Source organism: Lacerta agilis, chromosome 8 (genome assembly GCF_009819535.1).
Source record: "Lacerta agilis isolate rLacAgi1 chromosome 8, rLacAgi1.pri, whole genome shotgun sequence".
Lineage (NCBI taxonomy): Eukaryota > Metazoa > Chordata > Lepidosauria > Squamata > Lacertidae > Lacerta > Lacerta agilis.
In genome coordinates, this window is record NC_046319.1 from 6,863,548 (window position 1) to 6,890,360 (window position 26,813).

The 26,813-nt window shown below is 46.2% G+C and overlaps 1 protein-coding gene across 2 annotated transcripts; it reads right to left on the bottom strand.

Moving 5' to 3' along the window:
• Nucleotides 1-286: 286 nt before the first annotated feature.
• On the bottom strand, nt 287-25,703 carry HVCN1 (hydrogen voltage gated channel 1). 2 transcript variants are annotated; one of them, XM_033159246.1, is made up of 6 exons: nt 25,516-25,703; nt 8,163-8,398; nt 5,634-5,738; nt 2,969-3,200; nt 1,641-1,753; nt 287-618 (listed from the first exon to the last, which is right to left on the bottom strand). In XM_033159246.1, exons 2-6 carry the CDS (start codon nt 8,358-8,360, stop codon nt 553-555), a joined length of 714 nt encoding a protein of 237 aa, XP_033015137.1. In that variant the 5' UTR covers nt 8,361-8,398; nt 25,516-25,703; the 3' UTR covers nt 287-552. The 2 variants fall into 2 exon arrangements, with proteins under 2 accessions (XP_033015137.1, XP_033015136.1); XM_033159245.1 differs by having other exon boundaries at nt 25,471-25,703.
• Nucleotides 25,704-26,813: the final 1,110 nt, after the last annotated feature.

Genomic DNA, 26,813 nt, shown 5'->3' on the forward strand with positions numbered 1-26,813 from the left:
TGAATTTATTTCCCCCATGTTTTCCATTCTTCAGAACTACTAACTCTCCAAAGCCCTGCATGTTCCTATATTCATTTCCACGGTCCTGCAAGTAGGAAGAGCTTATTGTAAGACATTGCTTTTATTTTATTTTATTATTTCACTTATTAGACTAAAGGAATTGCTCTGTCAGGCACACTCAGGAATTTGGGGGGCATTTGGGGAAAAGGCCACTGACTCACCTGCCATCCGTCCTCCTTCCTCTTTAGGTACTTGCAGTTTTGTGAAGCTAATCAATGCCAACCAGTTTCACAGATCTGATGTTTATTAAATTATTTTTGCTATTTTTTAAAAACTGTACAGCTGTACAATTAAAGATTGTAATAATTGGTTTTCAGGTTTGTGGATACATTTTTTTTTCCAACGCTTGAGTCTTAACAAGCAATAGGGATAGAATATTGTTCTAGGAAAGGAAGGAAATGTACAAAAGAGTATGTTCAAAATGGCACAGTATGGAAACAAAATTAGCTTCTCAGTGGCGGCACTGGCTCCGTTGGGCCCTGGGATGGCACCTTATCTGGACTGGCCGACAAGTCCATGTTGCTTCAACACAGCATTAAGCCTTTCGATTTCCAGCTCCTGTTGGAGAAGAGTAATTCTGAGGTCAGTTTGGGAGGCTGTTTATGAGGAACTAGAGGACATTCCCCCAGCTTTGAGGTGCGGGGCAGGGCAGGGGAAGAAGCAAGGATGAAAAAAATGTCAAAACTTTATCACTTTGTACCAGCCTCTCAAACAGCTTTTCAGAAGGCTAAATGGAAAACCAACCTAGGTGAACACTCAGCATAAATTCACAGCCTAAGAATAACTTGCAGATCTTTTGAGCTTGTGCGTTGTAATGGAGAACAAATTACATACAGCCTTTGATTGCTTGCATCACCCACTAATCCTCTGCAGCACAAAGAGGCAGCCAGTTTATTCTGCCCCAGTGGATTCTCACTGGCTACCCCATGAAACCCCCACAAAAGGCAGACACCGTGAACATGCATTAGGTCCATGTGCTAGCTGCCCTCTCTCAACTCCAGGGATGGGACCTTGGGAGCCCAAGACTCTGGAGGGCACCAGTTTCTCAGTAGGGTGGCCAACAGCCAGGGGTGATGGCAGCTCTGGTCCAGCAACATCTTGAGCGCCACGGGGTCCCTCTACTTGCTCTAGTCAGTGAGAGCTCATTGCAAGATTCACCTGACTCTCCACTTCTTAAAATATGGTGATTTGTTCAAGAGCACTTAACCATCGTGAACCCAAATGCCTGTTTAGTCTGTTAAGGGAGCCTGGAGCGCAGAAGCCAAACTTGAGAGATGGCGGGGGGAGCATCAGCTTAAGAGGGGCTCTTGATGTTCTCACCTCTCGAAAGGCATACATCAGTGATGGGGAACCTCCAGCCCATGGGCCTAATGGCATGGTGCATGTCCTAACTTGTCGCATGCATCTGTTTTCCCTAAGCCACATTCGCCCGCCATGTGCCTGGCATCAAATATGAGGTCGGGTGTGGGGCTGCTAAAACTGCTCCCTGTCCTGTGCCTTTGCTGCTGTGACTTAATTTCAAGCTGACTCAGTTACATGCAGCTGGATCAGAGCTTCAGCCACTGAAAATATGGCCTTACCTTCTCTGCACAGCTAGTTTCCATCTCCTGGACCTTTAGGCTGAGTTGCAGGTTGGCTTGCTTCAGCTTGGACATCTGCTGCTCAGACCGTGTTTTCACCGACAAGATGATTCCTTGGGGAATGGATGCAGAGGACAAGAAAGTTAGCCAGGCCCTATTGGCTGAGACCCAGGGATCACCTTCACGAGCTCTTTACAGCGGTTATCCTCACAACTGCCCTCTAGGGTGTTCCTCTCGCCGGAAAGAGGAGATGGAGGCTGGAGAGGAAGCAGCTGGAGCTGAATCAAGGCCCTCCAGCTGCAGGTCCAGTTTGCTGGTTTGCAAGCAGACTGGTATTGCCAAGTGTTCTGGGCTAAGTCACATGTGGAAACAGCAGACCCAAGGGAAGAACGGAGATTGAGGCGGCAGAAAGGGTGAAAAGAAGGCACTGTGTGTGGGGGGGGGGGGACAAAGCCATGAGCACTGTGCACTCCTGTTAGGAAGGGCTCGGAGGTCTGGGAAGAGAGGTCAAGGATACCAGGAAGAGGGGATTTGAATGATTCAGAAGTCTGGACTTCCTCTGCCCACAATAAAATTCTGCTATACAATCTACTTTAGAACAGTGGGTCAAGGATATTGATTGCCAATATTCTTTCTCATGTGCCCATAGAATTTGCTCTCCAGTATTTTTTTTTAGTTTAACATGCGTTTTCTAGATATGCCACATATCTAGATAGTTTTGACTAAGTATCTCCAGGCCTTTTCTAGGGCCAGGTTTAACCACCTCCCTTCTACAGCATAAGGAGGCATCCCATGTGAGGACTGTTTGTGTCCTTGTGGAGATAGGAAGTAGTCAAAACTTTGGGTCAAGTCTTTTTTGAATGTAATCTTCATAGAGAAGGGTCACGAGAGATTATTCCCCGCTCCAAAATAAGGAAAAGCCTTGGAAGGACACTGGAACTGAACTCTGGGTATTTCTCGGCTGATACAAACAAGATGATAACAGAGATAATGGCCAAGTTCTTGTTCTCTACTCAATGGTCCTAACTGATCCTAACTGCAATTTGTATCTCAAATTTTATCTTTGTACTATGTAATGCATAATATATGTTTTAGTCATTTGCTTCATATTGCAAGTGAATGTTTTAAATTGTCAACTGTTCTATTTTAATGGGTCTGTGGCCAAATAATAAAACGATGAAGAAGAAGTCTGGCTGCAAGTTTGTTTTTCAGGCAATAACTTGGGACAGCAAACAATGGCTTTCTTCAAGAAATTCCTGCATGAGTATTAGTGCCTGTGCACTGTGAATGGTTCCATACCAAAAATCCTTCTATTCCTCAAGATTTACCATTTATAATCCTGGCCACTCTCCACAGTCTAAGAAGGATCAGTAATCCAAGTGCTTCAAACTCATGCTCCCGGAATATAAGAACAATGTCGAGAACGAATGAGAGGATGACAACGACGGCGTCCAGGACCTCAAACTTGTGATGGAAGAACTCCAGCCGGTAGACAAAGAGTTTGAAGAAAATTTCCACCAGAAAGAGGGTTAGGATGCTAAGGCTCAGGTAGTGGAACACCTGGCAGGGTGCAAAGAGGGAAAGGCAAAAGTTAATACACTTTTAACAACACCTGGAGAGCAGGCAGTAGATTTTGACTGAGGATATACAGTCGTACCTTGGAAGTCGAATGGATCCGTTCCGGAAGTCCGGTCGACTTCCAAAACGTTCAGAAATCAAAGCACAGCTTCTGATTGGCTAGGTAGGTAGTTGATTTCGGCCATTTGGCCCATATCACATAGCAAAAACACATTCATCATAATACACACAAAATAAAACAATTTAACAAATTTAAACGATACGGTACAAAACCAATTTTAAAATAACCCGTTTACACCCTTCCATCTGAGTAGTCCAACTGAATGAGTTTTAAGTTAGTTATTTTCTACATTGTCACAAATGAGCAGAGAACCATTCCTCTTCTTTGTAGATAGCACATTAATCAAAAACCTAGCGACCGTATAGGATCTATTCGGTTCCTCGTCATTTAATAAGTAAATTAATTTAGCATCCTGGGTTCCATCATGGGTTTTCTTCAAAAGTGGAAACAAAAATTTTGACCGAGCTGCCGAATGAATTGGACAGCAAGAAAATATATGTTGTAAGGATTCTATGGAACCGCTGTTATAGTCGCAAAGGAGGGAGATTTGGCCATTGGAAAGTCTATTACCCAAAACATTTGATGGAAAAGCATTAAATCTGGCTTTTATAAAAGCGTACCTATACCTCGCAACAGAGAGATTGGTTAAATAATGTGGTTTTTGTTAGAGATTGCAAATTGCCTACGTGCAGAAATGCAGCTGTCTATCTTCAAGCAATTAGCAGTTGGTAGAAAGCCCAGATTGCTCTCTCTCTAGACCCTTAGCAACGACCTGTGATTGGTCAATGAGTTCCTAAAGAGTGAGCTCTGTGTGAGAGCTTGTGTGTTAGTGGTTAGTGTTAGGTTGGTGTGGTGTAAGTGGTCAGTGTAAGAGAGAGAGTGAGGAAAGATTTTATGTTTTGTTTCTTTTATTTGTAAAGTCTGTACATAGTAACTTATGGATACTAGTTGCTTCAATAAATACTGTATATAGTTATCCAAGGAGTTGCTGAGTTCCTGCGTTGTGCTGTCCAGTTAATTACACAACAGCCAGAAGCTTCCAGAAAAAGTCTGCAGTTAACTCTGCTGTGTCCAGGAATACATTATACTCCTGACACTAAATCTTTTGGCTTCCAAAAATAGTTCGCAAACCGGAACAGTCACTTCCAGGTTTGTAGCGTTCGGGAGCCAAAATGTTTGGGAACTAATCTGTTCAAAAACCAAGGTATGACTGGCTTTATCCAGTGGTCCTTTTGCTGCTGAAATCCAACCTGGCCGATGTAATATTTACAGCACTGCACCAAGATCTGTTTGCAGAACAGCACAGCGGTGCTATTGCTTCACCCAGAGTTTCAAATACTTTCCCCAGCTTTAGATTGTACCACGGGGATGAGAAATACCTACTGGAACTAAATGCCACAAAGCATTCACAGCCCTGCCTTTTCACGCTATAAGGTCTTAATTTTCTGGAAGGGAGATTCAAGAAAACCCCCAGAGATCAGCCCTTTTTGCATTTTTACACACACCCCTTGAGAACTTCACACGCTATGTGCTATACTCCGAATGGTACAAAAAAACCTAGGCATAAAGATTCAGAGAAATATTTAGCATAGCTTGCTACCCTCATTGCTATGGATAAGATTAAATATCCGTTGTCTAGTTCAGACAGGTCCTGCAACATCTAAAGCAGCTAAATTCGCAGTGAAGGCTGTTCAACTTACACAACGCCTTCTGGCCTCCCTTGAGATCTAAGATTCTGTTTTTTAATGTTTCATTTATTATACAGGTCAGGTTTTTATCTTTATATAGCGTTATTCGGTATATTTCAGGGTCATACATTTCTACTTGGCTCCAACCTGTATTTGGCTTCCTTCTTAGTAAATGTGAATGTTAGTAGACCAAACGCCACAACGCAACCAAAGAAAAATCTTCTGTAGCAAACTATGGGATGGGTGGGTCACACGTACATACACACCTTCCCATATTTGCTTCACAGAGAAAGGGCACCACACATATCTCTTCAAGTACATATATGCATCTCTACAGGTCTAGCAACTGGCTTACTTTAAAAATGAGAATAGAAAATTCTTTCCAGTAGCACCTTAGAGACCAACTAAGTTTGTTCTTGGTGTGAGCTTTCGCGTGCATGCACACGAAAGCTCATACCAAGAACAAACTTAGTTGGTCTCTAAGGTGCTACTGGAAAGAATTTTTTATTTTGTTTTGACTATGGCAGACCAACACGGCTACCCACCTGTAACTAAAAATGAGAAGTTAAGGTTCTGACGAAGCTGGATTCTACACCTCACAGAATTGCAATACACTGGCTACACCAGCCATGATTTATAGGCAGATTCCTCCCGTATTGCCTTTACCTTGGGTGCAATCTCGTGTTTGTCAGGGTGGATGATTTTCAAGTCCATAAGCAGTTCCCCGAGGACCAGTATGGCATCCAAAATAACCAGGCCGACAACTAAGATCTGGGAGAGGAAGAGAACCAAGACCAGAATAAATATGCAAACCTTTGAAGCCAAGCAGAAGATTGCAAAAGTCAAGGCTTGGTGTTCATCAGCCATGGAAGAAAGGCGGCAGCTGGGATAAGGAGAATGAGGCAAAAGCTGCGGCTCAAGTGTGGTGGTGTGTAGACCATTAGGCTGTGCACCAAGGAGACCCAGAGAATGACTTGGCCTTGGGCAGCTCACTGTCTTTCAGCCTAGTGCACCCGGCGGGAAAGTTGAGACTCCTCTTTAAAACCACACGGAATTGATTAGAGCTGGGGTGCAAGTTTACTGTTACTGTTCTCCATTTGGGATAACGCATCTCAGATTTGGTTTGAGGAACAGCATTCATTCCCTGGCAGAGGCATACCTAGGCTTCCTTGCGCCATTGGCAAGGAGCTGTACCAGTGCCCCCCCAATCCCTTATGCCCAGGGCAAGGAGCTCTGCTGGAGCACCCAGAGGAGCCTGCCCACCTTGCTGCCACCCAGAGAAACAGCCTGGGTGGTGGAACGGGTTGGGCAAGCTCCTAGCCAGAGTGGAGAGGCAGAATTTTTGCGCCCCCCTGGGCCTGTGCCCTTTTAAACTTTGAAGTCCAGTCTCATCCTGTAAGAAAACGTGATATGGGAAAAGTGTGTTTTATTGCTGCTCCAAACATGCTTGTAGTGTACGGTTACCAGATGTCCCCATTTCCCGGGGACAGACCCTGGATTTGCGAATAAGTCCCTGGACAAATTCCATCCCTGGAATGTCCCCGGATTTCATCTAATGTCCCCAGGAAACGCAGCAGTGGCAGTCTCAGCAGCCCAGAGCAGTTGGCTCTGGCTGGCTTCAGGAGCTGCTCGGAAATCCCCATGTGATGGTGAAGAAGAAGAAGAAGAAGAGTTTGGATTTGATATCCCGCTTTTCACTACCCGAAGGAGTCTCAAAGCGGCTAACATTGTCCTTCTCCCTTCCTCCCCCACAACAAACACTCTGTGAGGTGAGTGGGGCTGAGAGACTTCAGAGAAGTGTGACTAGCCCAAGGTCACCCAGCAGCTGCATGTGGAGGAGCGGAGACGCGAACCCGGTTCCCCAGATTACGAGTCTACCGCTCTTAACCACTACACCACACTGGCTCTCTACACCACACTGGTGGCGCAGGGGCTCTAAGAATGCAACTTCCGTGCTGCCTCTACCTTCCCTGACCCCAGCAACTAAGCTGTGAAAGGAGGCCTTATGCTGCCTATCGGAGCAGCCTCCCAACTCCTACTTGCGTTCAAGCAGGAGGGGGCAGGGATCTCTCAGTTAGGCAACAGGAAGCCTCCCTTCCCAGCTGAGGGATCCCCGCCCCCTCCTGCTTGCACACAAGTAGGAATGGGATTGGGGCTGCTCTGATGGGAAGTGTCAGGGAACTGTCCCCGATGCAACGCAAGGTGGTGGAAGGGCTCTCCGGATGCTACACAGAGCCCCAGTCCCACCTTGCCAGCAGCACCTCCTCTGGTAGCAAAAAGAGCAGAGTTCACAAGGGAAAGGGAGTAGAGGCTCTGGGGATGCAAGGGAGACCCAACACTCCCCAGTCCCGAGGGCGATACAAGGGGAACGCAATTTCCGTCGCCCCAAAGGTGTCGTGGGGTGAAACGAAAGGATGGAAGGTGGGGTTTTCGTATACCAAAACTCTTTCGTTGGGGTCAGAACCGGAAGGGGCCATTCCCGGATTCTGACACCGCTTGATACAGACTTCAACTTTTTAGCTCTGCAACTGTACATAGTTTGCACAATAAAATCATTAAAGGAAACAGCAGAGTCCTGGCTGCTTACTCATGAGCAACTAACCGAGAACCTTACAGGAAGGGAGGCTGAGTCTCGCCGCCGTCGCTCTTGGCCCTCCTCCGCCTTCCATGCCTGACCCACTGCGCACCACTTCCCCACCACCACCAAAGAACCAACAACTCGGGGGCTGCCTAGGCTCATGGAGAAAGGAGATAGAAGCCTCGGAGGAATGGGAAACGTGGCGGTTGAGGTCAAGGCGGCGGCCACCCCTCTGCCACCGCCACCGCTGCAGCATCAATGTCCCGAACGTGTAGCACTTATTTATTTATTTCTAGTGTCCCCGGATTCATTGAAAAAAAATCTGGTAACCTTATTGTAGTGCCTTTGAGGAAAAGACACCCCAAGAACAACTGCACTACAAAAATAAAAAAATAAATTGTGATTACAAGGAAAGTCCGCGAAGTATTTGGAGAACCCAAGTTGACTGGGTGTTCAATTGCTCCTGCTGGTGGCAATGGCTGGTTATTCGTGGGTCAGCAATTTAACCCTAGAGGCCTCCGTCTTCTTTCCCTTCAAAGCTGGGCACTCAATACAACACTGAGGTCTCTGGGCCACCAATGTTTCCATTCACATAAGAGCAGGTGCTTGCCACGTACCTGAAATTTGTGTGACTGGAACAACTTCTTCATCACCTCCCGGAAGGTAGGGGTCCTGGGGGAAGAGTCGATTTTGACGGCAGTTTCAGGGGTCTTCGCCTCCTCTTCCATCTCCTCTTCCTCCCATTTCCTGTAGTCATTGTTCCACTGAGCAGGGTCATCCCCCACCACGGTGAAATGCTTCAAGTACATGGACATGGTGGCAGCTCAAATGGGCATCACCCTGTAGAAACACACTGTGGAGTGAAAGAAGCTTGAGAGCATCACTACAGCTGAACTTCCTCCAAGGAATGACAATACAAAAGAAAGAAGAAGAAGAAGAAGAAGAAGAAGAAGAAGAAGAAGAAGAAGAAGAAGAAGAAGAAACAACCCTGTGATCTCACAGTACAAGGCTATTTTTAAAAATGGTCTGGATTGTGTGTGTGGGATGATACCTACTTCCCCATTCAGAGTTTGGCAATATCTGAAGCACCCTTGGAGTAAGCTGCATTTAAAAAGCAACCAGCAAGTTCCTAGGCCTCATGGTTGAAAAGGTAGATTCAGAACCACTGTTGGGTTAAGCAGGGGTGTTCCTAGGACCAACCCCCTGCCCCCAATGCCCTATGTTTTGTTACCTGTCCTCTGTGCGCAGTTGCTCCTGGTGGAGACCATTTATCATGCGTGTCTTTTGCAATTCCACCACACAAGGGCAACATTTAGCATCCTAAGAATTCCCCTCCCCTGTAAAAGAAGTTCCTAGCCTTTAAGGCCGCAGTGGTGGATGGGATAAAATAAATCAGAGGAAGGGGACATGGGCTCAAGAGTAGAGCACCTTGAAGAAAGTCTCATGTTTAATTCCTGGCATCTCCATTTAAAAGGATCTTGGGTACCAGGGCTATTAATATTATTATTATTATTATTATTGGTATATCAGAATAGTCAGGCTGCTGGATCCCACCAAAGGGCCATCTTCTAATCCAGTATCTGGCTTGCCACAGCAGCCAACCAGATGTTGCCACGAAGTCCACAACCAGGACTTGGGCACACCAATCCTCTCCCCAGAAAATGGATACCGTGCCTGGGTAACAGCAGTTGACAGATCTTGATACCAAGCCAGATCATGGATTCATCTAGCTTCATGATGGCAACCCTGACTGACTCCAGGGGTCGAGCCTGGTACCTTCTGCAGGCAAAACATGTTTTGCTCTCCCACTCCTGTGACTTCATTTTCATTTCAGGGCAAAAGCTTGTGACTTTGCATTCGAGACCATTGAAACCAGGGACTTTCCCCGGCCAACAGCTGAGGCTTTTTGCTATGACACGAGGCCGGCTGTCAGAGGGCCACAGTGTCGCAATCTGGAAAAGGCCCCCCACGTAAAAATCATGCCATGCTCTCAGTGGGGCATCGCAGGGGAAGTGAAGGATTCCTCCTGCACAGCCTGAAAGGCTGCAGTGCGAAAGGCTAAGGCCAAGGTCCTAACCTCACGTCCTGTGAAGTATGCCTCTCCAAATCCAACAGGATTTACTTCTGAGCAGGCAGAGATAGCATTGCGCTGCATCGTAAAGCATCGATTTAAGAGGCAGCAAACAACTCCTTTGCAGACCAACTCAGAATGTGCCCCGTTGATCATATCCTGGACTTCTTTTAACAGATTACATGGTTTGCTAATGTTCACACTGGCCAGATAAGCAAGATCAACAAGGATCTGCTCTCCGTCCTTCTTGAATCACTCTCACCTGACTGGTTAGAATGGAGCAAAGAGCCTTAGACGGATGGTTCTGCGGGACAATTTACTACCCCAAGCAATGTTGTTGACTATCAGGCATCAGGGACAAAGAGCAGTTTGGGTTCAGGCCCTATTTGTAGACTTCCTGGAGGCAACTAACCGGGCACTTACGGAAGCAGGAGGCTGGTGGGCCATTCCGTGAAAAATGAGCCTGATAAGAATGCTAGATGAGCACGACTTTGGTGAGGAAGATTCCAAACGTGCAGTCTAACCATTTTTTTAAAAGCTAAAGACAAAAGAAGTTTATTTTATGGACCTTCTTTTCAAAAGTCCACCCATGTAGTCTTCACAGAAATGTTCAAGTTAAAAGTTTTCTGATGATTGTCCCACCCGTGACAGCATTTTTTCCTTAATTTTGTATCGTTAAATTTCTTGAACTTAATTCCTGATTGCATAGTTGTAACCAATAAACATTGATTTAAACAGATATGCTGAGTTTATCATTGGTCACCTCCCAACTCACAGAGTTTTTCCATAAATCAAACTTATCTCAAGCTCCATGTCCTTTTTTTGTCCCACCCATGACAACACTTTTAACATTTAATAAAATTGTCAAAAATATCCATAAAATAATAAAACATTAGTAAAATGTTCAGTATCTTATTAAGAACATAGTTTAAATTTTGGTTGTTAATTTTTATGTATATTTACATTGTTATACATGTGTGAATACCAAAAAACATGGTCAAAGTGTCCCACCTGTGACAATGGAATGGCCCTGGTCTGGGTGGACAGGGAACCTGTGGTCCTCCAGATGTTGCTGGACTGAAACTTCCATGCGCCCCAGGTGTCATGGGAAATAGGCCAATAACATCTGTAGGACATCATGTTCCACCCCCTGGGTTCAGTGCACCAGAAAATTCTGCTTCTCTGGATCCATTTGTTTCGTAAAACCATTCATGGGATCCATCACTTTTTAATGTATTTTAATCTTTGTTGGAAGCCACCCAGAGTGGCTGGGGAAACCCAGCCAGATGGGTGGGGTATAACAATAAATTATTTATTTATTTATTTATTTATTTATTAATTTATTATTATTATTATTATTATTATTATTATTATTATTATTATTATTATTATTATATACCTGCTTTATTGCTGGAGTCTGGAACCAAGCCCGCAATATCTCTGAGCTATTCCCGTATATTTTTTAGGACTCGCCCCTATTCTTGCGATTGTCATTTGCTTCAATGACAATGTGATTGTCATGTTTTTAATGTTGTACAGGGGAATCCCCGCTCCGTTCCCGCAGGGCTCCGTTCCCGGTTGCTGTGTGCATCAGCAGGACGTGTGCAAGTCCCTTCCGGTCCGGTCTACCCCCGTCCCATGTTGGCCGTCGAAAACGGCACGTGTGTCTGCGGTTGCACATGACTCTTAACACGCAGAAGTGTGGAGTTGCCTGCATTTCCAATTGTTGTGCTCCACCTTTGGGACCTTATGGCAAAGGGGTTTTCCTTTGGGAGGAAAGGCAGGATGGAAATTCAGTGAACTCAGTAAAAAAATAAATAAATAAATAAATAAATAAATACCTCAGTGACCAAGTATATTCCATTGGCTGAGGTAAAAAAAACAAGACAAAACCGAACTGGAAAAGCAGTAAGGAAATTCAGGGGGACTGTTTTTGTGGCAAGCTGTTGTTTCTGGTTTTTGGAACAAGGACTCTGTATGGCCACTTGGAACTGGTCAGGGAAGCAGATTTGTTGGGATTCTTTTTATTTCAACCCGACAAGTTACATTGACTGAGCTAAAAAAAGCATGCCCCACATAAAAAGGATTCAGTTGGCCATGGGGGGGATTTTTTATTTTTTATTCCAAGCTGCTTTTTGAAAGAAAACTTGATGGACAAAAAATATAAATAAATGAATATATAAACGGTTAAGTGGCTGAAATTTCAGGTGACGGTGTCCTAAAGGGGTCATGTTGTAGATTTAAAGGTAAAGGTACCCCTAACCATTAGGTCCAGTCGCGGACGACTCTGGGGTTGCGGTGCTCATCTCACTCTATAGGCCAAGGGAGCTGGCGTTTGTCTGCAGACTTTTTTTCTGGGTCATGTGGCCAGCATGACTAAGCCGCTTCTGGTGAACCAGAGCAGCGCACGGAAAGGCCATTTACCTCCCCACTAGAGCGGTCCCTATTTATCTACTTGCACTTTGACGTGCTTTTGAACTGCTAGGTGGGCAGGAGCTGGGAATGAGCAACGGGAGCTCACCCCATCACAGGGATTCAAACCGCCGACCTTCTGATCGGCAACCCCTAGGCTCTGTGGTTTAACCCACAGCGCCACCCGCGTGATTTACTTATGTGTAAATTGTAGATTTACTTACGTGTAAATTCTACAATTAAAAGTACACCTGTGTTTGATTTGGTTCCAGGTGGTTGGAAAGAAAGCACAGCTTTTTAACCTTCTTTTGGAAGCTGCCCAGAGTAGCTGGGGAAACCCAGCCAGATGGGTGGGGTAGAAATAATAAATTATTATTATTATTATTATTATTATTATTATTATCAAATCAAAATAAAAAAAATCCTTCCAGTAGCACCTTAGAGACCAACTAAGTTTGTTCTTGCTATGAGCTTTCATACTGTTAATATAAAGTAAGACATAGGGGGAGACGACATGACCAAGGCTTCTAGAAATGTGTACGTGCTGTGGAGAAAGCAGATTTTCCCTCTTGTCTCATAATACCAGAGCCAAAAGACACCATCCAATGAAGCTGAATAGAAGGAGATTCGGGGCAGACAAAAGGATGGGCTACTTCACACAACAGTTAGAAGAAGAAGAAGAAGAAGAAGAAGAAGAAGAAGAAGAAGAAGAAGAAGAAGAGGAGGAGGAGGAGTTTGGATTTGATATCCTGCTTTTCACTACCCGAAGGAGTCTCAAAGTGGCTCACATTCTCCTTTCCCTTCCTCCCCCACAACAAACACTCTGTGAGGTGAGTGGGGCTGAGAGACTTCAAAGAAGTGTGACTGGCCCAAGGTCACCCAGCAGCTGCATGTGGAAGAGCGGGGAAGCGAACCCGGTTCACCAGATTACAAGTCTACCACTCTTAACCACTACACCACACTGGAAGATTCTACAGATCCACGGAGAAAGAAGTCCAGCAGCTGCTATGAGTCATGACAGCTCAATGGAACCTCCAGCTGCAGAGGAAGTATACCTCTGAATGCCAGGCACCAAGAGGCTACTGCTCTGCTTGTAAACACCTCCCAGAGGCAATCAGCTGAGCACCTGTGGAACCAGGATGTTGGACAAAAGATGGACCTTTGGTTCGATCCAGTATGACTTGTCTTACGTTCTTGTCGTCTGTGAGCTGAGAAACCCTAAGAAAAATTCTCAGCTGAGTCTCAAACCTTAGGGAAGCCACCCCCTTAGTTCCCAACGAGGGTATTATCCTAGCTTAGAGAGCCGTTGCACAACTTCGTGATAGAGCACCGGCTTGGGATGCAGAAGGTCCCCGTTTCATTCCCCACTGGCAGCATCACCAGGTAGGGCCTAAAACTCTGGAGAGCTGCTGCCAGTCAGTGTAGACAATACTGAACTAAGTGGGTCAATGGTCTATCTTAAACACAGAAAGCTTCCTTAAACTATGTTTAGGGAAGTTTTTAACGACTGATGTTTTAATGTATTTTTAATCTTTGGTTGGAAGCCGCCCAGAGTCGCTGGGGAAACCCAGCCAGATGGGTGGGGTACAAATAATAAATTATTATTGATGATGATGATGATGATGATGATGTTCCCTGCACTGGACATTTCAGAAAAAGGTTGGGGTCCAAAATGTGATAAATCTCTGCTAAATAAATTACAGCGGTACCTCGGTTGCCGAACGTAATCTGTTCCGGAAGACCATTCGACTCCCAAAATGTTCAACAACAAGGGGTAAAGGGCATTCGGCAAAGTCAATTGACAAAACTGAAAAAACACGCAGCGGAAGCTGTTCCGACTTCCGGAAAGTGTTTGAAAATGGAAGCAATGACTTCCGGGTTTTCGGCGTTCGGAAACCAAAACGTTCGGCTTCCGAGATGCTCAAAAACCAAGGCACCGCTGTATAATTATGTTTTTTTTTCTTCAAAAGAATTTATTGGATTTTAATAACAGAAATACACAAAACACAAATACATACACTACAAAAACCACACAAAATACACACAAACAAAACAATTATTTACTCATCCTTATCCTCTTTATAATCTTAAACTTGGGACTTCCTCACATCCTCTCTTTTGCGTTCATTTTCTGATCTTCTTTAGTAACTTTGTAACATTGTTAAATCTACTTTCTTGCATTTAATCTTAGTCTTACAATTATAATCCACATATCTTAAATCCTAAATCTTATTCTTATCAAATAAACATCAAATTCCACATCTCCACTTCTTTTATCCTCTCTAATTATGAAGATGAATGCAGAATATATATTCATAAGAATATACGAGCATAACAACAGCCCTGCTGGATCAGGCCAGTGGCCCCCTGAATCCAGCATCGTGTTCTCACCCTGTGGGAAACTCTCAAAGAACACAAAGGCAGGACTTTCCCCTCCTGCAGTTTCCGATGACTGGCATTCAAAAGCGTTGCTTTCTCCAGAGTAGCCATTGATCACAGCCATCGAGAGCCCTCTCCTTCCATGAACTGTCTAATCCTCTTTCAAAGGCACCCAGGTTGGTGGCCATGACTGCCTCCTGCGACAGCGAGTTCCACCAAAACTTCCAACCCCTAGCATGGTCGTAAGCAAGGGGTGGGCGCAGGGGGTGGACCACCCCATTTTCCATAACAGAGGGGGTGACAAATAATCAAGGAACAATTACTGCCCTACTAGGGCGGTTCATAAAAAAACTTTTTATTTTTAAATGCCTGCTCCAAAGGTCTTATCGTACTATACTAGGGATGATATAGCTATATATGAAATTTCATGCATATCGGTTAATATCTTGACCCTCCTCCACCAAAATAGCTGTTCACTCGGCTGTTTTCCTATGTCGCGAAGGCTGAAATTTCAGTTCAGTGGAGCACTTACTGTTCATAGAATCATCGATTTGGAAGAGACCACAAGGGCCATCCAGTCCAACCCCCTGCCAGGCAGGAAACAACCAACCCTAACCCTGTGGAAAGCCATCTAATTAGACTTTAATTTGATCTTGAGATGTTTTTAGGAGGTAATTTAATTATTGTTTGATTTTACACCAATGTTATGTATCTGACGTTAGCCACCCTGAGCCCGACTTCGGCCGGGGAGGGCGGGATATAAATAAAAGATTATTATTATTATTATTATTACTTGCTATTATTCCTTTGTAAGAAAATATGAAATAACGTAAAACCATTTTTGCAGGGGAGGAATCAATTGGGGGGGGGGGTTGACAAGAAATTTTCCGCACCGGGTACCACCTGACCTTCCTACGCCTCTGACCCCGAGCTCCGTTGGACGTCCACAAGTTCTAGCATTAGGAGAGAGAGAAGGAAACTTTCCTCTCTCCACTTCCTCCATGCTGGGCATCCAGCTAGAATGCCAGCGTCCATCCCTGATCCCCCACTTAGCTTAGCATGCCTTTGCTCTTACCTCTTACTGACTGCTGCTCTCTCTTTGTCCATGCACAGCCTCTGCTTTCACTAGCAGCAGTGGGGAGAAAACACAACTGCAGGCAGGGAAAACCCGGGGGTTGGAAGCATCAGCAAAGCGGTGAGACACAGCCGAGAGAACCAAAGTTTCCGGCCTCGTTTGGTATTTTGCATAAGAGGTATGCTGTTGCAATGCAGACGGATGCAGGACCGCCCGCACTGCTTCCTGCCTAGCTAACTCTCGCTATGGGGTGGGGGGTTGGACAGAGTGAGGGAGAAGCACACTAACGTTGGTTACAGTCAACATCCAGTCATTTAAAACCCCACTCCGCAATCCCTCAGCATGTTTGTTATGGGTACACAAGCTATCGCCATATCTCGCCAAGTTAACAGCCACTTGCCCCGAGTGATTGGGGGGGGGGGGGAGGAGCGGGTAGGAATCTTACACAAAACCATTTGAAAGTCAAGACAACTTGGACGGGAACATTTTATGAATGAATGAGGTTGGGGAGTCCGATACCTGTCCAATCCGCCCCAGAGTGCAATGGGTCGGCTGCAGTGTAGACAAATCTAGCACCTGTTGATACTACTTAGAAGTGAACCTGTTAACACAAGGTGCCTTTCTGTGACACACAGTCAAGGTTGCTGAAACACTCAAGGACACAGAGCAACTTTGGCAAGGAGGTCTATCAGGGCAGGATGACTATCAACTTGCTTCGAGGAGGTAACCGGACAGTAAACAGAAGCCAACCACACACCCCATCCTGTTTTGGGGTTTTTCTCAAACGTATTTTAGAAGAAGCAGAGCAAGTTGCCAGAAAATTCAGCGGTCTGTTCTCGGGTACGCTTCAAGGTTACGTTGCAAAACAAAAATAAAAACGCAGCGTATTCTATGAGGAGCTGTGCTTGTTCAAAAAAATAATTCAGTTTTTTTTAAACCTCGTGAAGAACTATGTCCACATTAAACACAACCCTATTTTATTTTATTTTTGAAGAAATGCCGCCACAAAAGTCTTTGTGCCCACCAAGGATTGCACCCAACCGGTTTTTGTTCCGAATAGACTGGCTGAAATTAATGGAGCCAATGTCCATTCATTTCGATGGATCTGCTTTAAGGAAGGAAGGCCAACAATGGGTGCAGCCCCCTCGTGCAGACCCAGAGAAGCATTTCATAAAATAACCGCCGTGGGGGGGCTTTCAGGCAGGCCCCAAAGTGAGGGGTCACGACACACTCTGCCAGACGTCTGCTCACTATCAATGGGTTGGAAACAGGGAAAGAAGAAGAGGAATCAAAACGAAGTGTTGCGGTGTGTCTCCTCGCCCCACAAGGGAAGCCTCCGGGAGCAGTATGGGGTTCAGGTGGGTGGGTACTTTGGGGGTCGGAGGGAAAGGAAAGTAACTCCCCCCCCCACGCTTTGTACTACTGAAGTTCTAAAGGGCTGAGTTTCATGAAATCTCCAACAAAGATAGAACATTCTTTATGTATGCCACAACAGCTGCTAGGATTTTAATAGCTAAAAACTGGAAAACTGAAGAATTACCAACAGTGGAAGATTGGCAGATGAAGTTGATTGAATACATGGAACTCGCAGAACTGACCGCGAAACTCCGAGACCAGAGGGAAGAAACGGTGCAGGAGGATTGGAAGAAATTTAAAGATTATTTGAAACGACGTGAAAAGATAGACATTTGAAATTAAAATCAGAGGACATATAAGGCTACAGTAATGTCAGAAGTTTGATTAAGATGGGATATAAGAAGTAGATAGAAATATGTTATGTTTATTTTTATTAGGATTGAGATTAGAGTAAAATGATGAGTATTGTTTATAATGATTAAAATTAGATGAGAACGATGAGTTTACAATGTTATAAAATTACTAAAGAAGATTAGAAATGAACGCAGAAGAGAGGATGTGAGGAGGTCCCAAAACAATGTTATGAATATTATAAGGATAGTTAAATAGGTGTTTGTTTGTTAAGATTTTTGCTTTTTCGTGTTTTGCTTTTTATGTTATTTTTTGTAGTTTTGTAGTGTTTTGTTGTATTTGTATTTTGTGTGTGTTTTATTGTTAAAATTTAATAAATTCTTATAAAAATAATAATAATAAAGGGCTGAGTTCCAGGGCTGTCAGCTGGCTCAAACCCGAGTGCTTTGTTCTGAGCTACTGTAGCGCATTGGTTAGAGCAAACTGACCCATCAGAACAAAGCTCCAGGCACTGGCAGAGAATGGAGTGCTCTTCAACTGTCATAGGTTTGGGAGGCATCTAAGAAACAATAACCAAAAAAAAAAGAGAATACTGTGCCACCTTAAAGGGAAATCCAACAACAGGAGCTGAGAAGGCTCCGGTTCAAACAAATCTCCCCCCACTCCCCTGGGACGTAGATGATCAAATAGATGAAAATAGAAATGTGGGTGGTGGAAAACTAGGTGCTGTGAGTGCAGCGGCACGAGAGAAGAAGAAGAAGAAGAAGAAGAAGAAGAAGAAGAAGAAGAAGAAGAAGAGTTTGGATTTGATATCCCGCTTTATCACTACCCAAAGGAGTCTCAAGGCGGCTCACATTCTCCTTTCCCTTCCTCCCCCACAACAAACACTCTGTGAGGTGAGTGGGGCTGAGAGACGTCAGAGAAGTGTGACTAGCCCAAGGTCACCCAGCAGCTGCATGTGCAGGAGCAGAGATGCGAACCCAGTTCACCAGATTACGAGTCTACCGCTCTTAACCACCACACCACACTGGCTCTCCAGCAATTCCGGGATGCCGAAGGAGCACAAATTTAAGAGGCAGATGGTATCCAAGGGTTTATAAGCCTCCAAGTGAAGATGGGAGAACTGGGGTGCCGGGTCTTAGAGGAAAACATAGATGCAGTGAGCATCACAGAAACGTGGTGGAACAGAAAGAACCAGTGGGGCATAGGTAGCTCTGGATATAAGCTCTGTAGCAGTGTTTCCCAAACTTGGCTGTTTCTGGACTACAACTCCCATCATCCCTAGCTGCAGGGTCAGGGATAGGGATGATGATGATGATAACAATAACAACAACAACAACAACAACCATAATATATTATTTATACCCCACCCATCTGGCTGGGTTTCCCCAGCCACTCTGGGCGGCTTCCAACAAAATATTAAAATACAATAGTCCATCAAACATTAAAAGCTTCCCTAAACAGGGCTGCCTTCAGATGTCTCCTAAAGGTCTGGTAGTTGTTTTTCTCTTTGACATCCAGTGGGAGGGCGTTCCACAGGGCGGGTGCCACTACCGAGAAGGCCCTCTGCCTGGTTCCCTGTAACCTCACTTCTTGCAGCGAGGGAACCGCCAGAAGGCCCTTGGCACTGGACCTCAGTGTCTGGGCAGAACGATGGGGGTGGAGAAGCTCCTTCAGGTATACTGGACCGAGGATGATGGGAATCGTAGTCCAAAAGCAGCTGGAGAGCCAAGTTTGGGAAACACTGCTCTATAGGAAGGATAGAAGGGCATGCCAGGTGTGGCTATTGCTCTGTACATTGGAGACCAGCAAGCTAGAAATCCCAAAAGGGACAGACTCCCCTGCAAAATCATGGCGGGTGCCGATACTGGACCCAAAGAGTAACTTGGCACTGGGGGCATGCTGTCATGCACTGGTCCTGCTTGCTTCCCTAGGTCCCACTGCCCAGAATCCTTGTGATGGGTGGGCGGCATGACAGGGGCAGCTGCTCAGAAATCCGTTGGCTCATTGCAGCCGCTGACCTCCTCAGGTTTGGAAACAAATCCCAGGAGACCAGTTGACAGCCCTGTATTTGAAGGGCTTTCCATTCCATGTTAGATTGGGGAGGGGGGGAATAAAGACGCCCCCCCCCCCCACTCCAAGAAGAGAGAAGGCACCTTGAACCAGCTCATTCACAGTTAGCCTCCGCACAGCCGGCTTAGGGGACACACAGGTCACCTAGTCAAACTTCCCCCACGGCACTGAGACGCAGTTCTCTTTAAACGGCAGACATCATTTCTATATTTGCAACAAAACATTTAAGTTTGCACAGGCACTTTGCATTCTTTTGGGAGTGGTGAGGCATGATTAAGCGGCCAGCTTTCCTGTTCCGTCCCTTTTCTGCTACTCTACACACTCCTGGCCCTATAAATATCTCCCTCCACCCATCTCTCATTAAAGCCCCAAGGAAGAATTTTGCCTGGTTAAAGATTCTCCACTCAAATGTCCTGACTTTGCAGAAAAGGAACACTCAGTCAGAATGCAAATTCCAGGAGTCAACACATCCACTTCTGACTTCAGACACTTTCTGATAAAATGTGCCTTTGCCAGCTACTAGCCTTGTGAGATAGCATTTGATTTGATTTAAGTGAAATGCTATCTCAGAAGGCTAGTAGCGCTGGGGGAATTCTTTGTTCTTTTTTTTTTTTACTGCCATTGTACAAAGGATGTGATGAGCTACTTAACACACCTTAGCATCTCACCAGAGTACAGGTAACTCACAGCTTACACATATTCAAGTTTAAGTGCTTTCATTTTATTTTTTAAGGGGACAGGCATCTAGGAAAAAGTTATTTGGCAATCCCAGTTCTGTGCACAGATGACAACTGATAGGCTGTTGAATCTCACTTTGGTTCTGGTGGCAGGAGTGTGTCCTCTACTGCAACTAAAGACAGCAAAGCAGTTTGGAGAATGGACGACAGGCCACACAACACCCACAGCTCTGTCCTCCAACACCATTTCCTATCCCGTCCCGCCAAATCTGCTGCCTGAGGCAACTGCCTCACCCTACCTAACAGCAGGGCCAGTCCCTATATTGATCTTATCTGTATTGCCACATAATGGAAAGCTTTACAGATAACCAACCATTTCAAAATGGTTTAAAAAGATTTGGGACACCATTTTATTGGAGAAACTGAATGACTTTTCAAGGTTACTTTAGAAGTCCAGACAACACGTGTTTTTTATAATTGAATGTAATAATTATATAGCTACGCTCCATCCATATGTTTTCCCTCTGTATTGTAGCAATTTAGAGTGGGTTACTAGCGGATTTTGTTAGGGACATCGGTAGCGCTGTGGTCTAAACCACAGAGCCTAGGGCTTGCCAATCAGAAGGTCGGCGGTTCGAATCCCCGCCACGGGGTGAGCTCCCATTGTTTGGTCCCTGCTCCTGCCCACCTAGCAGTTCGAAAGCATATCAAAGTGCAAGTAGATAAATAGGTACCACTCCAGCGGGAAGGCACACGGCGTTTCCGTGCGCTGCTCTGGTTTGCCAGTAGCGGTTTAGTCATGCTGGCCACATGACCCGGAAGCTGTACGCCGGCTCCCTCGGCCAGTAACGCGAGATGAGCGCCGCAACCCCAGAGTCGTCCACGACTGGACCTAATGGTCAGGGGTCCCTTTACCTTTACCTTACTAGCAGATTTTATATGCCATTGTCCACACAACTGGCATACTATTGTTTTATGATTTATGAACTACAGTTACAATGCTATTTCCACGAAATATGTTATTATTTGTTTATAAACTTAGTAGAAAGAGTCGTTTAAAAAGCTACGAGGAGGGCAAAAAACCAGTTTGATCCCCTTTAGACTTGGCATTTCCATGTAATTTGCTACATAGCGACTTTTTATTTTATTTTTACTCACACCCATATTTACCGATGAGCTGAATAACAAGACCAAGCACACCTCAGTCTGAATGTCAAAACCCAGGACATGAGTTACCGTCATGATGACAGGTACCACACCTTAACCGTGACCTCTAACATCAACTGCACTAAATTTAAAACTGAACAAAATTGCATCACACAGAGATGTCACAACCGTCGCCTTAAGCATCTAGCCGTATTTACCTCCAAACACAGTGAGACTTGCATAAACATTGGAGGGCCCTCGAAAACTTTCTTCCTCACTCCGATGGGAGTTGGGAGTCTAACAGCACCCGGAGAGCCACAAGTTCCCCAGCCCTATTTAAGGCTGAAAACACACACAAACACGGGATGGGGAATTTGTGGCCCTCCAGGTGCTGCTAGTCTCCAACTCCCATTGGCCCCAGACAAGAATGACTGGAGTCGGGATCTACCATCATACAAAATGGTCACACACTCCCCCGCCACTTTGGGTAGACGTTGAGTGCCGCAAATCTCTTGCCAGCATGGCGGCAGCAATGGCTTTGGGCTGCATTTTAATTGACCCAAAAATGAGAGAGAGAGAGAGAGAGAGGAGAGAGAGAGAGAGAGAGAGAGAGAGAGGGAATGCATGAATGTGCTGTCTGAACTTCTCTTCTATGGCTTTTAAAGCTCCAAAAGAGAAATACTTTTAAAGCAAATTAAGAAGGCATTTATAATTTATTTTGTGTGTTCAATATTGATAAGCAAACCTCGTGTAGTTACGATTTACCTAGCAATTAATTTTGTATCTGGGTGGGGAGGAGAGGAGGAGGACGGACAACGCAAAACCAAGTCACTGAGAGCAGCAAAGAAATCTCGCCTGCCCTACACATGGCCAAGATGCCCAGAGGGGTCTTCATATGTAAGCCCCATTGAACAGAACAGGAGCAGACATGCCTTTCAACTGGGGTTCTGCATGCTGGAGTTTCCTGCAAGTGGAACAGACCTGTGCCTTTCCCAGTGTGCCACCCTTAATGGCAACTGAACACAGCCCAAGGTGCCTTCCTCCCCCCCCCCACCCCCTTTTGCTACCTTTACTGGTCACTTTGGGCAAACAAGTTAGAATACCGTAGATGCCTGGCTGGAAATCAGAATGTTGGCTCTGCTTTCCTCTGAATTTACAGTGGTTCTCAACCTTGGGTCCCCAGATGTTTCTGGCCTACAACTCCCATCAACCCTAGCTAGCAAGACTAGTGGTCAGGGACGATGGGAGTTGTAGTCCAACAACATCCGTGGAACCAAGGTTGAGAAAGGCTGCGGCAGAAGAAGAAGAGAAGAAGAGTTTGGATTTGATATCCCGCTTTTCACTACCCGAAGGAGTCTCAAAGCGGCTCACATTCTCCTTTCCCTTCCTCCCCCACAACAAACACTCTGTGAGGTGAGTGGGGCTGAGAGACTTCAGAGAAGTGTGACTAGCCCAAGGTCACCCAGCAGCTGCTTGTGGAGAAGTGGAGACACGAACTCGGTTTCCCAGATTACAAGTCTACCACTCTTAACCACTACACCACACTGGCAGAAGGACCAGCAAGGCCTGAAACACTTTGGACTCCCTTGTTTGCTCCCATTTGATTTCTGCTGTGCCTTCCAGGTCCTCCTCACGCTCTCCTTTTCCTCCGGTCACCTCATTTATATCCTGCCCGTCTTGCTTAAAGAGCCCAGCATGGAAAACGGCAGAAGAGCCGTTGAAAGAGCGCAATGTGAATCATGCTCTATGTCTGAGACTCAAAACACACACACAAACCAACAAAAACCTCACAGGAACAGAGAGCGGTCTCGTGAATTTAACTTTCTGGAGGGCTGCTGAGGTTGCATTGCGCTCATGACGACTTGCTGGCTATTTTCCCATCGCATCAGACAGCAGCACCTTTGCTCAAGGCCCGAGCAATAAATATTTCAGAGGAGCCCTGCAGGATCAGATCAAAAGGGGCGGGGATCTAGTCCTGATAAGTCTTTGCTGGATTGTCCCCGAGGGCCATAATGAGGGGTCTTCGCGGCTTTGCTTCATAGTGCTGCCAACTGCTTTGGACCTGGCTAGTTATCTTTTAATTACAACTAATTACTTGTAAGGTTATATCGCTCATGCTATTTTTATTTTTCTCTTTTGCATTAGTTGTTAGCTGCTCTTTTGAGGAAGAGCAGGCAACAGGTCAGGCAGGGGAAGGGGAGATCCTCCAGGCTGAGGGCTGCACTGCCTTGTGGGAAACTTTCTGGGGGGGCCACATGCCAGTGGTGGTGGTCGGGGGGGGGGCAGAGGCAAAAGACCCTGCAGGGCAGTGGATGTGACTCTCACCTTTCCATTTTCCAACCAGGCAAAGGTCAAGAAGTGACCAAGGCAAGCAAACAATAGACATTGTCATGGTTCAGGGCTCTTAAGGGCAAGTGAGGGAGACTGTCCCGAGGGCCAGATAGAGAGGCCGAGGGGGCCACATTCACCCCCTGAGCCCCCACCCACCCACCAGTTGTCAGCATTGGTTGCTATCATTAAATATCAACAGCCTCCTGTTCTCACAGTGGCCAACCCTGGGAAACCTGCAGGTAGGAGACAAACACAGCAGTCCCTGCCTCACTTTGTCCCCCAGCAAGTGATATCCAGAGGTGTCATGCCACCCTCAGCAGCCCAGAGCCATCATGGCTAGTGATCGCTGATTACCTTATCCCGAAAGCTCTTTTAAACACAGGCTGCTGACCTGGACAGTTGATCAGGAGTGGAGAATCGGTTGCCCTGCGCACGAGTTCCCTCCAGCTCCCATCAGGACTTTTGCTACCTGAGTATTATTGCAAACTGGGTCTCTTGTCTAGGACCAATGAGCCAACAACACCAAGAAGTCCAGGATTCCTGTGTTGTAGGGGTTGGACTGGATGATTATTCAGGGTCACTTCCAACTCTACGATTCACACATTCACACTCCAGGCTTCCTCACGTGCTCCGGGCTGGCACCGCACCACTCCTGAACCCTACACCACCCCTAGAAAATGCTGGTGCTATGGGTAGATGCAATTTTAAATACACTTAAAAAAGAGAGAAGAAGACTGCCAAGAATCCAATGAGCTAGAAAGGCAAAATAGCCAAGAGCCGATTACACATTTTAACTCCTCATAGAATCATAGAGTTGGAAGAGACCACAAGGGCCATCCAGTCCAACCCCCTGCCAAGCAGGAAACACCATCAAAGCATTCCTGACAGGTGGCTGTCAAGCCTCTGCTTAAAGACCTCCAAAGAAGGAGACTCCACCACACTCCTTGGCAGCAAATTCCACTGCCGAACAGCTCTCACTGTCAGGAAGTTCTTCCTAATGTTTAGGTGGAATCTTCTTTCTTGTAGTTTGAATCCATTGCCCCGTGTCCGCTTCTCTGGAGCAGCAGAAAACAACCTTTCACCCTCCTCTATATGACATCCTTTTATATATTTGATAATGGCTATCATATCACCCCTTAACCTTCTCTTCTCCAGGATAAACATACCCAGCTCCCTAAGCCGTTCCTCATAAGGCATCGTTTCCAGGCCTTTGACCATTTTGGTTGCCCTCATGTATCAGGTGAAGTTTGCGCAGGCTGGGGGAAAGGGTTTAAAAACATGTTTTGCAGGAGGATGGGCTAGATGACTCTTTGGGTTCCTTCCAGCTCTACAATCCTATGATTCTATATATAAAAAGACACATCCCACACACACAATTTGGGTAACTGGAGACACAGCAGCCTTGCTCCCTTAAGGCCCAGGCAACACATTTCCCACTCCTAATTTTTAGGTAACATATTCAAACCCTTTTAGTGAAACCACTGTAGACCACCCAAAGCTCCCCAAGGGAAGGCTGAGATATGTGAGCAATTATTTTAAAATATTGTTTTTATGAACCCTGGGTTTGGCTCGGACCCACCCATTCCCCTTTAAGACCACCCGTTTATTTGTCTCGTTTTTGCTCCTTGCTGTTGCTCCTTTGACCCAACAACCCCTCGCCCCCTCCTGACTCCACCAAATCCCAGGAGCCCACAAGGCCAGAAAATTACCCCCAGCGGCCCCCCAAAAAACCCGAAGGCGAGGCCTCTGGGACCTATCACAAAGAACGGGGAGGGACCATCCCCGCACCCCTTCGCCCCCACCCAAGGCAGTTCCTCGAGGGGGGAATAGAGGGAAAGAGACTTTTTCCTTGCTCCCCTTCCGTGCAGAGTTGGGGATCGGGGCTGGGGGGCTGCGCACGCTTCCTCCCTGGGATGCCCGGAGCCTCAGGTTCATGTTTCCAGTTTGCCACCCCAAGAGGCGGGGCAGTGCTGCTTGGGAGCCCCCCTCCCCTGCCCGCTCGCTCCCCTCTCCTGCCTCCCGCTCCCCCCCCCCCCAAAGACCACCCCCAGTACCGTGTCTGGCTGCAGCAGGGAGCTGACCCAGAACCGCCAGCCTACCCAGACCGGACGCTGCACAGCTGCTGATGCCGAGGCTGCTACTGATGCCGCCGCCTCTTTCTCCGCCTTCCTGCTACTCATTGGTGCATAAAGTGGAATTTATTTTCATAATGAAAAGAGAGAACGAGGAGGGAGGAGCGCAGATGCAGCCCAAGTCCCGGCGGCCAGGATTGCAGCGGCTTGGAGGAGGAGGAGGACCATCTGGGGGCAATAAATAAATAAACTGTGGATAAAACTCTAAAGCGACTCCTGCCCGCCCCGGAACCTCTCCTATTCTGTCTCTTGGGCTTTTCCAGGAAAGTAAAGTTTGCAGGAATTTAGATATTTGATCCCAGGTTGGGTGAGAGTTGGGGGTTGGTCCAATCCAGGCGTGGGTGTGTGCGCAGTAGCCTACACCCCGCCTCCAGCTCAAGTTCCTGTTTTGCACAGGAAATTTCCTTTCCTTTCCTTTCCTTCCTTTCTTCCTTCGTTCCTTTTGCTCGGCTTGCAAAAACGTCGTCGCCGCCCTCCTCCTTGTGTCTCAATCGCGTGAGGAATTTTGGAGGCGCGGAAAGGAGAGGATATTGTGGTCAGCGGCAGTTTCATCTCTCGCTGTCCCGTTACCTGATGGCCCGTTTTGGTTTTGGTTTTTTTACTTTTTCTTTTTGCAAGCGTGCGGAGTGGCTGCGCCCCGGTAGCAGTCCCTGCTAACATGCAAGATGAGAAAGTATTGTCATCGCTCACTTATTGCAGGTGGAAATGCTGATTATTTTTATCATGCAGCTTGAGCTTGCATCATAGCAACCCCTTTTCAGAACATGTTAGGTTTATGCAAGCTAACGCTTTATGATCTGTTAATTGCCTGAGGTTCAGCCTGCCACGCCTCCCTCATTCCTTCCATCGTCCTTTGTAGGACCAGTCCTACCATTGGGTAGTGTGAGGCAGCTGCCTCAAGTGCTGATGGGTAGCAGCAAGCTGTCAGAGAGGCTGTGCATGCTACATATCCTGCCCTGCACAGGCAAGCTGGCTTTCTGCCCAGCCTCAGGTGTGCTGGGGGTTGGTCTCCCATCAGCCTCAGAGATTTAACAGCATGGTATCCGTCTGGACTGTCTAAAGGAGTTGGGGCACTGTTATGCCGTGGTTCCACTCCTTCCTCCTGGGCTGTGTCCAGAAAGTGGTGTTCAGAGATAGGAATAGGAATAGGAATAATTTATTATTGGCCAAGTACATTTTCCAACATACTTGGAATTTGTTTCAGCTACATTGCAATGTAAACATACAGACACTGTTCCTCTCACAATACAAAGAAGCAAGGAAAC

Coding starts and splice junctions, on each gene's coding strand:
- HVCN1 (XM_033159246.1), bottom strand. CDS start 8,360: ATGTCCATGTACTTGAAGCATTTCACCGTGGTGGGGGATGACCCTGCT. Junction 3,201..5,633: donor AACACGAGATTGCACCCAAG/GTAAAGGCAATA, acceptor GCACCCTGCCAG/GTGTTCCACTACCTGAGCCT. Junction 619..1,640: donor AAACTAGCTGTGCAGAGAAG/GTAAGGCCATAT, acceptor CTTCTCCAACAG/GAGCTGGAAATCGAAAGGCT.